Source organism: Engraulis encrasicolus, chromosome 9, assembly GCF_034702125.1.
Source record: "Engraulis encrasicolus isolate BLACKSEA-1 chromosome 9, IST_EnEncr_1.0, whole genome shotgun sequence".
Classification (NCBI taxonomy): Eukaryota; Metazoa; Chordata; class Actinopteri; order Clupeiformes; family Engraulidae; genus Engraulis; species Engraulis encrasicolus.
In genome coordinates, this window is record NC_085865.1 from 22,539,067 (window position 1) to 22,554,066 (window position 15,000).

At 43.0% G+C, this 15,000-nt stretch overlaps 2 protein-coding genes across 2 annotated transcripts in view; one reads left to right on the forward strand and one right to left on the reverse strand.

Moving 5' to 3' along the window:
- dpyda.1 (dihydropyrimidine dehydrogenase a, tandem duplicate 1) overlaps positions 1–15,000 on the forward strand; it is a 290,320-nt gene that overhangs the window by 35,639 nt on the left and 239,681 nt on the right. The window lies entirely within an intron of this gene.
- On the reverse strand, positions 4,781–6,216 carry LOC134455068 (retrovirus-related Pol polyprotein from transposon 412). The gene has a single exon (XM_063206126.1). The coding sequence runs from the start codon at positions 6,176–6,178 to the stop codon at positions 5,168–5,170; it is 1,011 nt and encodes a 336-aa protein (XP_063062196.1). The 5' UTR covers positions 6,179–6,216; the 3' UTR covers positions 4,781–5,167.

Genomic DNA, 15,000 nt, shown 5'->3' on the forward strand with positions numbered 1-15,000 from the left:
ACAGACACACATATCCTCACTTGTTCTCTGTCTGCCTGTCTGCCTATCTCTCTGTCTAATGCTCTCCCCTTTCCACACACACACACACACACACCGACACACACACACACACACACACACACACACACACACACACACACACACACACACACACACACACACACACACACACACACACACACACAGATGGAAATGAATTATTACTTTTGCTGCTGGAAACAAAGTTGCTTGTCTCCGAGAAAGTGGTGAGGGGGAAAACGGAAAAACCCACGCGAATCATTTGGCCCCAGCCTCTCTCCTCCCTGCATCTCTCTCTCTCTCTCTCTCTCTCTCTCTCTCTCTCTCTCTCTCTCTCTCTCTCTCTCTCTCTGTCTCTCTCTCTCTCTCACCACCCCCCTCAATGCAATATTTTCCACATCGCTCCAGCCGCCAGCACGAACGACAAAAAAAAAACCTGTGACAATAATTATCAATTTCCATACGATTGTGTTGTTTTATTGGTCGAACAACATAAAACAAAACATTTGTTAATGCCAGACCAATTAAATAAAGGGTGCGCGGCGCAGGACGCGGACGTCGGGAGGATTCAATTTGGACGTCGATGGCGAGCCGCTGGCTCAGTGGCGGAACAATTGTACACAGGGCCCCAGGGCAAAACAGTTATAGGACCCCCTACATGTCCTGACCAGTTCACAATTGGGCCCCCCACCACCAATAGAAGAGTGCCCTGGGCCCAGGGGCAAATGCCCTGCTCGCCCTCCCTATAGCGCCGGCCCTGGGCTGGCTTCATCTGTAATCATGGAAATGAGACGTCAATAGGAATCGTCAAGGCTCGACTCGTATTATTAGAAATCAAATGCTCCGAAAGCAATTCTCTTTCTCACCCACGTTTGTGTGTTCCATCTCCATCACTGCATCTCTATACCCACCACCCCACACCACCAACCTCCCACCACCTCAATTTGTGTTAGTGTGTGTGTGTGTGTGTATGTGTGTGTGTGTGTGCGTGTGTGTGTGTGTGTGTGTGCGTGTGTGTGTGTGTGTGTGTGCGTGTGTATGTTTGTGTGTGTGTGTGTAGTATAAATGGGTGTGTGTGTGTGTGTGTGTGTGTGTGTGTGTGTGTGTGTGTGTGTGTGTGTGTGTGTGTGTGTGTCTGTGTCTGTGTCTGTGTCTGTGTCTGTGTCTGTGTCTGTGTCTGTGTCTGTGTGAGTGTGTCTGTGTGTGTGTTTGTTTTTCTGTGTATCCATCTGATTTTGCATTGCTTTTCTTAGCACAGATGTGCATTAGGGTCTTTTTCAAGGTTCGCAGAAAACACAACTGGCACTTGACATGAAATTAAGTCATTTCCCCTCCATAGCACATTTTAAAAACAGCGGAGGTTGACCTGTAGTGCTTCGCGAGGAGAGACGCAAGCACTTATACATGCATTAGTCTAGTGTTTCTCAGCGTGGGCTCTACAGCCCCCTAGGGGGCGTTAGGGAGCCCTTGGGGGGGCTTTGAGAAGGATACAGCTGAGAGGGGGCGGTGCTCTGTTGCTATTGGGAAGCATTCATGCATTTTGTTTTTCAATACTAAGGGGGGGGGGGGCGTTGGGGGCTTATGATGAGGTCCAGGGGGCTTTGGGAGGCTTATGATGAGGACCAGGGGGCGTTTATTCAAAAAAGGCTGAGAACCACTGCACTAGTCAATGGTATTGCGGCATGATATAAAGTATATATCACCTACCATCAGCTGATTTACAAATATGTGTCCAGTAATCATTCCAACTAAATCATGTGCACATCTCAATCATTGTATAGTGGTGAGGGATGGTTGTGGTGCATGTATGTTTCTAGAAATATAAATATGGGTGCATGTGTATAACATGTGATATTATGATTACATAACATATTATATAATATATATAGTGTGTGTGTGTGTGTGTGTGTGTGTGTGTGTGTGTGTGTGTGTGTGTGTGTGTGTGATTGTGTGTGTGTGTGTGTGTGTGTGCGTGTGCGCGTGTGTGTGTCTGTGTTTGTGTGTCCAGCCTCGTGCTTACCTCCTGGGGTCAGGGGAGATGGGAGAGGGCCATCACCATGACAACTGCATAGTGGCCACCTCTTAAAGAGAGCCAGCGTTGGTTGATGTGTGCTTTAATGCACGTTGTGCCTGTGTGTGTGTGTCTGGGCGTGCATGCATATGTGTTCGTGGGAACATCAGACGCTTTTTTTTGGTTGTGTGTGTATTCGGTGTGTGTGTACTGTTTTGTGTTCATGTGTAATTGGTGTGTGTGTACTGTATGTATGTGTGTAAATATAAACAAGCTTATGTACTTGTGTGTTTGTGTTTGTGTATGTGCATGTGCGTGCGTCTGGGCATGCATGCATAGTATGTGTGTGTGGGAACACCAGACGCTTATTTGTGTTGGTTGTGTGTGTATTTGGTAGTGGTGTCAACAATGATCGATTCGGCGAGGGCATGAACGATCCAGAATCGATCCGGCAAGTTCCAGAATCGATCCGGCAATTTTTTTAAGTTTTAATTACTTCCATGGATATTTCGGGAGCAAATGAATGTTAAATTAAATAAAAGCACTTCAAAACATTGCAAGACTGATACAGACTGATACAGAAAACAGCCAATAAATTGTTGCTCAGTATCTGACTACTTGTATTGCCTCATCCTGGCAGATTAAACATTTGCTTTGCGTTCAGTAGAAATGTAATGCATTGCAATTGAATCGGATCGGATCGGATTGGATCTAATAGAATCGAATCAAATCGGATCTACTACCTCCCGAATCGTGATTGAATCGGATCGTGAGGGCAGTGCCGATCCACACCACTAGTATTTGGTGTGTGTGTTCTGTATATGTGTAAATATATGCACGCTTATGTACTTGCATATGTGTGTTTGTGAGGATGTAAATGATTTGTGAAGGTGTGTATGTGTCCAGGTGTGTGTATGTGTGAAAACATGTGAATAAATTCACTGTATCACCTTATCAAATTGACCTGAAAGAAAACCCACACAGTAGACAGAGGTAGCATGTAAAATCTGCAACAGAGTGGAGGTCTTGCCCAGCAGAGATGTTAAAGTAGCACTGAGACAATCACCCCAGTCTGCTGACAGTTGTGGCTTTGCCTTTATTTTCTTCTAGCAAGTAATCACTAACCAAATTGTTAGTTTAACCAAACAAAGACATAGTTCAGCTAATGAAGAATAAACACACAAGCCAGGTGGTAACTTATCTGTGAGAACACAGATAACACATCAATCACAGCAAGTGACAACACAGATCTCAGAGCTCACACATAGAAAGAGTTCACACAGGGTTTAACAAAACAGAGTCTAACTAGAAAGAAACACAAAAAGCAAAGTCCTAAACTACGTTACATTTTTATCACATTTTATATTTTCAATAATACATGTACAAATGCAGAGAATTTCTTAACATATTCTCTCCTCTTGAAAATATAACCATTATCAAAGATTTTCAGACTTGAACAACTTCTCATCGATTTTCTGTCCAATCTTCATTGACTAGATAACAGTATTTTCATCATCTCGGCTCAACAAAAGAACTTCTTCATATTTATGCAAGTGTACATCAACAACACCAGATATCATGCTACTCATGAGAGATCGTATACATGGGACAATGCATGCAGTAAAACAACAAAACAAAACCAAAACAATCAGAATAGGAGCCAGCAGCTTGAGGACAATCTCCCACCAATTCCCCATCATAAGCCACGAAAGTGGGTTCCATGGCTTGTCATCGACCACTTCATCTTTACTCATCGCCGCACCAATACTTCGCAGCTGTTCCAGGGCATCTGTAACCTCAAAAGAATTTGTATTGTCTGGGATATATGAACAACAGGAAGAATTAATTAATACACAAGCTCCCCCAACAGATGCAGTCAAAAGATCTAGGCAAAGACGATTTTCAAGGACTAGAGTTCGGATAGCACTTACTTCAGCATTATTTTTCTGCCAAAGTGTTTGAGTTGCATTAATAAAAAGTTCCAATCTATAATTCAATGTTTCAACTCGCAAAAATAACTTTCCAACTCCAAACCATGGGAAAAGTGACAGAACTACTTTACTGCTTGTGCGCCATAATTTGTGTTCAACAGGCACGTCTGTACCCCAGACGTGATCGTGCTTAGGAGTTTCAAAAACCCTTCGCTTAGTCCTAGGTGACTGGGATGCCGAGACAACATAAGTATGGTCAGTCACCTGGGCGGGGGCACATATCCCCCCCCAGTCGGGAGGCAACTGCAGATAAAGTTTGTGTCCGCAGACCCAGTAAACACCAGACAGAACGGGCGTGCCGGTGGTACCAACGAAATTCCACACAGGCCACCCCGAACACGGACTAACACTGTTCTCCGGGTCAACTGTCTGATTTCCATTCGACTTCCATGGACAAGAAGCAAGGGCTATGGTCCCCCACATAGGCAATATTGTCTCATTACATCTGTGCCTGGGCAACGAACCTAAAACATTTTTCCCAATTCCTACAAAACAATGAGGAAAAATTCTGTTACTTCTCACATACACTTCTTCAGCTACCAAACTAGATGCATTAAGTTCAACAAATGGATGTGTCTCAGCACATGATCTAAATTTATCAAAGAATATGGAGTTAGAGCTAGAAGGATTGGAGAACACTGAATTAGAATGAACAGTAGTGTTATCCTTGTATGACCAATTATCCTGTGCACAGTATTCTGCAATGCATCTACTACTTCTTACATCAAAGGGTTTGGCTTCTAAGTTTGGGTGGCTGGAAGATATGGGCATGTAAGAACAAACATAACAATTAGATCTATTCTGTTTTTCTGCTAACATTGTTGCATATCGATACCATGAATTAGTCATGTAAATGTGTGTGATGTTCAGTTCAGTCTTTGGACTACTCACCCATTTCTTAATGCGGTGATTTTTCTTTTCCCCACCACAAAACAACCAAATTAACACAATCCCCAGAAACGTGTAAAGGATACCTTTCCCCAGTCTTTTCATTTTTTTTTTTTTTAGATGGTTCCAATACCTGTCCAGGTAGTCCCGCTAAGTCACACGTGCAGCGGCTGTGACTCCAAGTCTGGAAGACTCAAAGTCACCCTCTTCTTGACGAGTTTGGACCTATGGTCCCATGCAACCCCCCACAGCTAGAGGACTATACGTGCGTCGGGATTTCCCCTTCTGGTAGTTGGCACCGTTTACAATGTGTCTTATGAATCCAAGAGTCTCTTTCAGCGATTTTCACCGCTGTTGGTGTAGTGAGTAAGACTCGGAAAGGTCCAGTCCACCTTGGATGACACCAACTTTTCCGCTTGATTTCCTTAACAAAAATCCAATCTCCAATTTTCAGTTTCTGGTCATCCTGTAACGACAAAGGAGAATCTGGGACAATGTTAACTTGTTTAACTTCACGTGTTTGAAATGTTTTGCGTAAATAGTCCACTAAATCAGGTGCGTCATCAGGGCTGGCTTTTACATGAGTCAAATCAGGCAGTGTATACGGCCTACCATATAATATTTCAAATGGTGTTAATGGGCTTCCCAGAGTCGGTGTAATGTGCATGCTGAGCGCTACTAAACTAAGACAGTCAGGCCACTGTCTTTTAGTTTCTTCCATAGCTTTTCTGAGTTTAGTTTTAATCGTTCCATTCGTCCTCTCCACCAACCCAGCACTGGAGGGATGGTAAGAACAATGGCGTTTCAAATCAATTCCCAAATGTGTACTTAATTTTTCAATTAAAGCATTATGGAAGTGTGCGCCGTTGTCACTTCGAATTACACTTACCCATCCGAAATTGGGAAAAATACGATTACAGAGAGCCTTTGCTACTGTAATTGCATCTGCACTAGCAGTAGGGAACAATTCCACCCATTTAGAAAAAACATCAATGATTACCAAACAATACTCGTACCCTTTTGCCTTATGTAATTGTATGTAATCCATGTGAATAACTTGAAAAGGATATTGAGGTTCTGGAAACTTTCCTCTCTTAGGTCTCATATTTCCTTGTGAATTGTGTTTCAAGCACACTAAGCATTGCGCACAAAACCGCTTTGCAAACGTTGTGAATCCAAAATGTTTGTAACTGCTCTCAACCAGTTTAGTCATTGCAAAGGAGGAAACGTGACATTTACCATGTGTCAATATTGCTGCCCACTTATACATAGATTTTGGAAGGATAGGTTTGCCATCCTCGCTTGTGTACAATCCATTTTGTAAAGTAGCACCGTGTTTAACCCAAGTTTGTCTCTCATTGTCGGGTGCAGCAAACTGCATGTCTTTTAGCACCTCAGGAGTGCTGTCTCCATCCTGAGACAAACAAATGGCAGCAGTCTCTTTAGCCATTCTGTCGGCCAAGGCATTTCCTTTTGACACATCATCTGTTCTGTTTGTGTGCGCCTCACACTTACAAATGGCTATTTTTAGCGGCAGCTGTATGGCTTGCAACAGACGCTGAAGTAAAACTTTGTGTTTAACCTCCTTCCCACTGGAAGTCAAATAGCCTCTCCGTTTCCAGTGCGCACAAAATACATGCGATGCGCTGAAAGCATATTGACTATCAGTATAAATTGTCACAACTCTGTCTTTGTACAATTCACAAGCTTTTGTCAACGCTATAATTTCAGCAGCCTGTGCTGATAGCCTAGAGGGTAAAGGGGGATTCAGAGTCGCGCGTTCACGGAGGTTCTGTACAGAGAAGCAGCCACCGCGCCCCCCTGTGCAGCGACAAAACGACCCCTGGCTGCAGTACACGCATGTTTCTCCCAGGCTGAAATGTCCGTGAGCTGAGCTATGCTTGAAGACGGTGATTGGTCAATGTGCTTACGGCAGTCCGGGGGGAACTCAGCCCTGATAGGTCAGTTGTGTTCTATTCTTCTACCCTACCGCGGAGGTTTGAAGGAAAACGAAAAACACGATGCAGTTGACTTGGCAGGAAATCACTGGAGTTTACTTGACAGGGAGAAGAGAAACTGTTTTTTTATTTCAGTAGTACAACTTCCAAAAAATCAATTAGAAATATCCATAAAAGGCCATCATGGAAATGATATGTTTGTAGTGTGGTAGTAGCAAAGAAGCCTCTTTGTTCTTTTGTAGTGTGGCAGCTAGCTCATTAAAACAGGGTTCGCTAATTTCCTGTAGAGTTTGGATGGGTTTGGCTGACAGTTGCTAAGCTAGCTGTTAATTAGATAGGCTATCTATTGTATTTTAAAATGGCTTTTGTTTCATTTAACCACCTCAACTGTAAAACATGAATAAAGAGAGAATCTTGTATGCTATCATCCATGTCTAATTACGCCACAACTTTTTAAATTAATAGCAAGAAGCCTCTTTGTTGATTTGTAGTGTGGCTAGCTAGCTTCTAAAACAGGGTTCGCTAATGTCCTGTAGAGTTTGAATGGGTTTGGCTGACAGTTGCTAAGCTAGCTGTTAATATGGCCATTAGATGTATTGTATTTAAAAACGGCTTTTTGTTAGGCATTTTAAGCACCTGAACTGTAAAACATGAATAAAGAGAGAATCTTGTATGCTATCATTCATGTCTAATTACGCCACAACTTTTTAAATTAATAGCAAGAAGCCTCTTTGTTAGTGGTAGAATTACGTTTCAGGTGGCTAGTCAACTAGCTTTGAGTTTGTAATGACTGATTTAGCTGGCTAGCTACTACTAGGCCCCAGGTGTGAATGGCCATTCATGCTGTCTATTGTCTTTTAAAATGGCGTTTGTCTTGCATTTAATCTCATGTAGTAGGCCTACTTGACCAAAAAGAAACTGATGTTGTACCATCTAATTATGCCCCAACTTTTAGAAGTAGGCTACTAGTGGAATATTACGTTTTACATAGCCAGCTGGTTAGCTTTGTGATTCATTCTAGGGACTGGGCTCAACTGAATGAGTTAGTTCGCCCCCTGTTGTCACGGAGGTGAATTGACGTCATTAAAATCTCAGCGGGAAAAAAACACCACGCCCTTTCCTGCATGCGCACGCAGGGCGACTATGAGGAATACACATCCAAGCTGTACCCCAAGTCAGCACAGCATGACTATGTATCAGGCTTAAGGCCTCAGAAAACACCAATTTGTCCACTGTAGTGATGGCATATGCAACCTTATTTTGACCGTGACTATCTTTGCATGCAGAACCATCCACGTAAACAACATCGCCTTCTGTAAGGGGTGTATCTTGTAAATCCGGACGTGGTTTAACAATCTTAAAAGTCTCCGTCTCACAGTCATGCATATGTTCTATACCGTCCGACGGAATTGGAATCAAAGTAGCAGGATTGAGTGAAGTACATCGTTCAATAGTAACGTGCGGTTGTGACAATAAAACTGTCATGCATGAGAGATGCCTTGCAGGCGACAAAAATGACATGTTTGTCTGCAACAGTAATATTGACACAGCATGAGGAACCTTAAGAACAAGTGGGTGAAACAAGACTACTTCAGCGGAGGCTTGCACTGCCAATGCAGCAGCAAGCACTGCTTGAACACACGGAGGGGTCGCCCTAGCGACCACATCCAGCTCTTTGGCGTAATAGGAAACTGGACGTAATTTTTCGCCAAAATTCTGTAATAAAACCGAAACCATATGTCCATCTCTTGCATCAACCATCTGTATGAAAGGTTTTGAATAATTCGGAAGAGCCAACACTGTAGAGCCTGCTATTTTTGTCTTAGCATCACAAAAAGCTGTCACCATATCCTCTGTCCAGATTAGAGAATCATTAGGAGCCATAGGTGTGGAGTAAATTGCATTCTGTAGCGGTTTAACCAGTTCTGAGTAATTTGGCACCCATTGCCTACAGTAATTACACAGACCTAAAAAACTCATAAGCTGTCTTTTTGAGACAGGGCGAGGAGCATTTAATATTGCTGCTTTTCGGTCAGCATTGACTGTACGGCCATGCTTAGTCAGGGTATGACCCAAGTAACGCACCTCGCTTTGCCACAATTGCAATTTATTTTTGCTTACTTTGTTGCCCGTATTTGCAAGATAAGTCAACAATTCCAATGTATCCTGTTTGCATGATTCCTTTGTCTTATTCGAGATTAATAAGTCATCAACATAAGTAATTAATTGAGACCCATTTGATGGAATAAAATCTGCGAGACAGGTCTGAATCGCCGTTGCAAATATGGTAGGGGATTCACAATAGCCTTGGCTTAGCCTAGTGAAAGTATATCGTTTCCCCTTAAAAGTAAACGCAAACCAATATTGACTGTCAACATCAACGGGAATGGACCAAAATGCATTACTTAAATCAATCACTGAAAACCATTCAGCATCGGGGCTAAGTTGGTTAAGTAATGTGTGTGGGTCCGGTACATTAGGAGCCCGCGCAATAATTGCATCGTTTACAGCGCGTAAATCTTGGACCATTCTCCAACCAATAGATGGAGGTGCTTTCTTTACCGGGAAGATTGGTGTATTGCATGGGGAATCGTTACAGACTCTAATTATTCCTGCCTCCAATAAATCATTTATTACAGGCTCAATACCAAGTAAAGCATCTGTTTTCAGTGGGTATTGTTTTATTCTGGGACGATAATCAGTCTTTCCTCTGATTATTACAGGAGTTGCCGTTGTCATAAGACCTACATCAGTGGGATGTTGTGACCAAAGGGAGGAAGGCACATTCTGCAAAGCAGACTCTTCCTCCTCTGTCAAAAATACGCCATATCATGCGTCCTCAGCATACACCCTTGTATTTGGAAAACATTTTGCTTCCAAATTAACGATTCTCTTCCTCCAGCCTGTGCTGTTACTCACATACTCATCAGATGTATCCAAACGCCAATCAGTTACGGAGCGTGCGTTCTGAACTTTTTCAGACAAGTCACTCCATGCCTCACCTAATTCTTTTGTCAACAAAACATGAGGCGGGGCTCCCCACGGAACAAGACATTCAATCTCAGACGGCATTTTCACATCACAAAAGCAAGTACCTCCCTTCCAATACAAGGAGGTGAACAAAACTTTTTGAGAACCCAAATTATGCAATTGGTCATTGTATTTCAAATCAGAATTAGACATGTCTTTTCCCGTGTGCGTATCAGATCTGGACCGTAAGACAATATGCATGTCACTCACAGGTCTGTGATCAGACTCTGGAAGCGCTCTGGCTGTAGCCAGCACACGCAACTCCTCCTCTACAGAGCTGTCGCTCGGTACATCAAGTGTCCAGTAATACACTGTTTGTCCCTCACACTGGTCATGCAATAGAACATTCACCAAGTCACTTTTCTGGGCAGTCATGCCTCCATCACTCGTGGGAAACACTCCAATTCGTAATTTAGCCATAGCATCCCGTCCCAGTAAATTACAAGGACATTCAGGTGCCATTATGACTTGGATCCACGCAGATGATCCAGTTTCATTGCATTGTAATTCAACAGGTTTGCTCAAAGGTTGCCTCTGCAGTTGGCCATTTGCTGATTTAACCAGTACTGCTTTATTTGATTTGGTAAGGGCTTCAATATCTTTCACGACAGTTTTACAAGCACCAGTGTCACAGAGAAATGTAATAGGCTTACCTGATAACATTAACGTTAGTTCAGGTTTGCCTGCGCCCTTAGAGTAAAACATTTCTTCCAAATCTAAAACATCACAATCATCGTCATTCAGTTCCGCGTCATTACCAACAGGACGTAATGCACTATCATCCATTCGGCCTAGTCATTCTTGAGCGTCAGGATTGTTTGGACAATCGCGTGCCCAATGTGTCATTTCACCGCATATGAAACAACTACCCTCACGCCTGGCATTAATTCTGTTATTGCCAGTCGCTTGATTGGATTCACCAGGTCTCTGTCCCCCCGGTCTATTTTGTCCCCTTCCTCGGAAGTAACCACGACCTCTTCCTCGAGTCCAACCACGGTTGGCCTCATTAGCCTTAATAACATGTGTTACGGCTTGAGCAAAAATCTGTGCTTGTTCCTGTTTTTCTTTATTTTTCTTCTTATTTTGCGCTGTTTTCTCGGCATGTCTAGCATGCGCCATGAAATCAGCCAAAGAAGCAGTGGGCAAAGTAACGTAATTCTTTTCCAACCAACTCTTAATCTCTGGGCGTAAGCAACCCAGCATCGCTTGTTTAATCTGTTGGTCGAAAATGATTTTATTTGCCGCAGTGTCATCATCTAACCCGCTGTATTTGCGAAAGACCGCTTCAAATTTCTCCCTAAAATGGTAGACATCCTCATCGTCACCTTGTTTGCATTCCTGTAATTTACTATAATTAGGAGGAGATTTGAAGGTCTCGCGTAAGGCCGTCTCGAGGGTCGTAAGAGCTCCATCTAGACCTGTACTTCCAGGAGCGTGAGTCACTCCAGTATCAGTCTTAGCTTTAAATTTGTCTTTCACTCTAGACCAATCAACTCCCATTTTACAACGGTACAATCTTTCAACTTCATCCCCATCCAAATGGTACATGGTAACCAACTGTCGCATTTCAGTAATGAACTCATTCAATTTATGTCTGTGTCCAGCCACACCTTCCACAGCTTTTTTTATTTCGTCCTGGTTCCAAGGACGATAAACCTGCATCACTCTCATATTAGTGCCACCAACAGCCGCCGACGGATTAAATGCAGGGTTAGGCACTTCTATCATAGGGTAACTTTCAGCCGTGCTTTCACCAAGAAGAACAGCATCCTGAAGGGCTACGTGAGCCTCTAAATAAGGATTGTTCTGCGACGGTGGAAGTGGACTTTTTGTATCACGCCAAGGCAACGAAGGCGAGAACAATTGGCTGCGCGTAACTGCAGGACTTGTAGAAGCCGCGGCAAGAGCCATTTTAGACATCGGTTTGCCACTCGTAACAGGGGTATTGTTGGGAGTTACACTAGAGACATAGGACGGTGGAGGAGATGCCGAAGCAGCACCACCACTAGCGGCATTGGTGTCAGCAACACGAGGAGAAGGCGCAGATAGTGGAGAAGCTGCTAAGCCACTCGCTGAAGGAGCTGCCCCTCCTCTCGCTCTACAGCGCGCAACAGGGTTATTATCCTCCTCCCTTACATACGCGACCGTGTCATCAGATGGAAGGATAGACCGCCGTTTTAACTGAATCTGGTCGTGACGCTCCACAGCAGCGTTCAACCACATTTTGGCACAAGAGATTTCAGTCTTATGATGGTCTTTAAGAGGGCCTTTCTTTTTGGTATGATGAGACGACACATTTTCAAGCAATTTGGTACAACTAGGCACCGTTAACTTCCCATCAAAGCCATGCTTTTTATGCCAACGCTGAACAAACTGGGCAGCGCCTGATTCACGCCGTTCTAAGAATTTTCCATCCCCCTCATACACTTTCGTATGACGAGAACCCATTGTCTTGACGCAATTTACAGAAGCACAAACACTAGGAATTAATTCCTAGGCCGTCACGAAATTTTGAAAAGGAGACAACCTTCTAGGCTAAGGCCAGCTTAGTCCGGTCTCTTCACAAAAAATCCGTGCGTTATGCAGGCGTAACAAAACAAGGACAAAATTTGGACAGGCTACCCAGAATTCCAAACCCCAGGGTCACCAAATACAGGTCATTTACAATTCCAAATCGAAAAATGCCCAGAGTTCCAAACTCTATTGAAAACAGACAATTTGTAGTTCCAAACTAAAATGTCCAGAGTTCCAAACTCTATAGAAAACAGACTATTAATAATTCCAAATTAAAAATGTCCGGAGTTCCAAACTCTACAGAAAGCAGACTATTAATAATTCCAAATTAAAAATGTCTGGAGTTCCAAACTCTACACTGCAGTTTTTTTCTTTACTAGCGCTCAAAAAAACAAAACAAAAACAAAAAAGCATACTACCTCATTCCTGTGCGGGCGTCAGTCACGTGGGTCAGTACTCAGTCAGTCGTCGCTGAATATGAAGGCGTAGTGAGGCGAAGTCACCTATTTCAGGATCCCGGGTGCAAACTTGGCGGCCAACGCGTCCTTACGTCTCCATATATCAGGGAGGACAATATTTTAAGTTCGGCAATCGAAGGACCAAAACATGTGAATAAATTCACTGTATCACCTTATCAAATTGACCTGAAAGAAAACCCACACAGTATACCAGTGACGTGCAGTGAAGGGTATGGTAGGGTAGGCAGTAAATATAGAATATATATCTATTTATATATATATATATTAACGGTGGGTTCGGTCCTCCCCCAGAAAAAAATGTATTTCTTAGATGCAATTTCCTGCATTTTAACCAAATCTGGAGAGTCACTATCAGCTAAAAACTTTTACAAATGTGTGTGTGTGTGTGTGTGTGTGTGTGTGTGTGTGTGTGTGTGTGTGTGTGTGTGTGTGTGTGTGTGTGTGTGTGTGTGTGTGTGTGTGTGTGAGAGAGGGGGGCCTTATGCCACAAGGTATGGTTTGAATAGGCAAATAGGCCTATTCACATAAACATGCTGATATTTTCTTTAATGTGCAACAAATTAGTAGGCCTATGTTTCTCTAAATACTGTAAATATAAAGTAGGCTATAAGATGCCATCAGTGCTTAACCACCACAGCTCTAATAACTAAATAAGTAAATAGGCTACACTATTTAGACATTTGGACATTGTCAGTAGACCTAAATCTGAAACAATAAGTGAAAACATAATTTCAATTTCTTGAAAAGGCCAGCTACAATTATTTGTTTTGCCAAATTGCCAAATTAGCTCCAGGACCCATACTTTGTACACCTTTAAGGACCTGTAGGCTTACATTTTACAATAATAATTTAGAAAGCTACAACATTTTGGGGGAAAAGCTTTAACTTTTGGCTTTAGCAGTTGATTTTGTTGCTCTTCTGTTTATTCTGTTGCAAATGCCAGGGCGTTTCACATGGATGGAGGGTGGCACAGTGTAGCCTACTTTTGAAGATAAAATGTCTAGTTCACCAACTGTGAATCACACCATAGCATGTGAGGGGGAAACGATTTACATTTAGCAATAAACCAACCTAGGTAACAGCTCCTGCCTCACTGCCGCGTTTTGTGCTGATAATCAAACACTCACAGACAAGAAGGAAAGTAGGCAAGGGGGCGGGTTGCTTGCAAACATGACCCGTGCATTCAGACAGTATCGAGTAAATAAACCAACGAAACCACTTCTGAGACTCATCCTTGTGCGTGATAGTATTCTCAAACACTTCAGCTACGGTTGTGCAAGGTGTTTCAAATAAAGTCAATTTGTGAGTGCGGAAGCACTCCGAGAAACCATCCCCAGTCAATCGTCCTGTTCCACGTTGATCTCAACTCGCACACCGCGCACTTCAAAAGAACGCAGCTGCACTTGCTAACAGGCTCCACACAACTCACGCATTGCGTAGTCATCATCATAATAAATTAGGGAAATGGAGTCATGTCGTACGCTCAAAAAAACAATCTCGCGTCGATAATAACACACACACGGTCTATTCATGTCCACCACCGCACAACCAATCTTCAATGTCAACACCCTGACAAACGGTGACAACAAAAGGCACCACGAACAAACTTGAGCATGTTCATGTTAAAAGGCTACCCGCAGCATAATAATTAGATGAATCTTACCTTAAAGCAGAATCACAAGTAGGCTGTGTTTTTCATGCAAGCTAGTTCCATTAAAAGCCCGGGGTGGTTGACATGATGAAGACATTTTGTCCCAGTGCAAACTACTTGAAGCTGCTACCCATCTGATGTTGAATATTTCCACAATGCAGCGATTGCAAACGGCTCAGCTGTCTGTCACTTTAACCGTCTTTCTTGCTACTTCTCGGCATTTTAAAAAAAAAAATAATAAAGACAAAAAGCCAAAGACTGCCATGTTTTCTTTCCGATACGGCTAGAGATTTGAACAAGCCTTGCCTTGCTAGTTGTTGCTATCATAGCTGCCTGTAGGGCAGAAATTGGCTACTACCTGAATTGTAACAATTTTTCATTTTGGGCGCTGTGATTGGCTCACATACTCCCGCCACAGAGTAAAGGCTCTGCTTTTAGTCCCATTGACAAGCTATGTGAC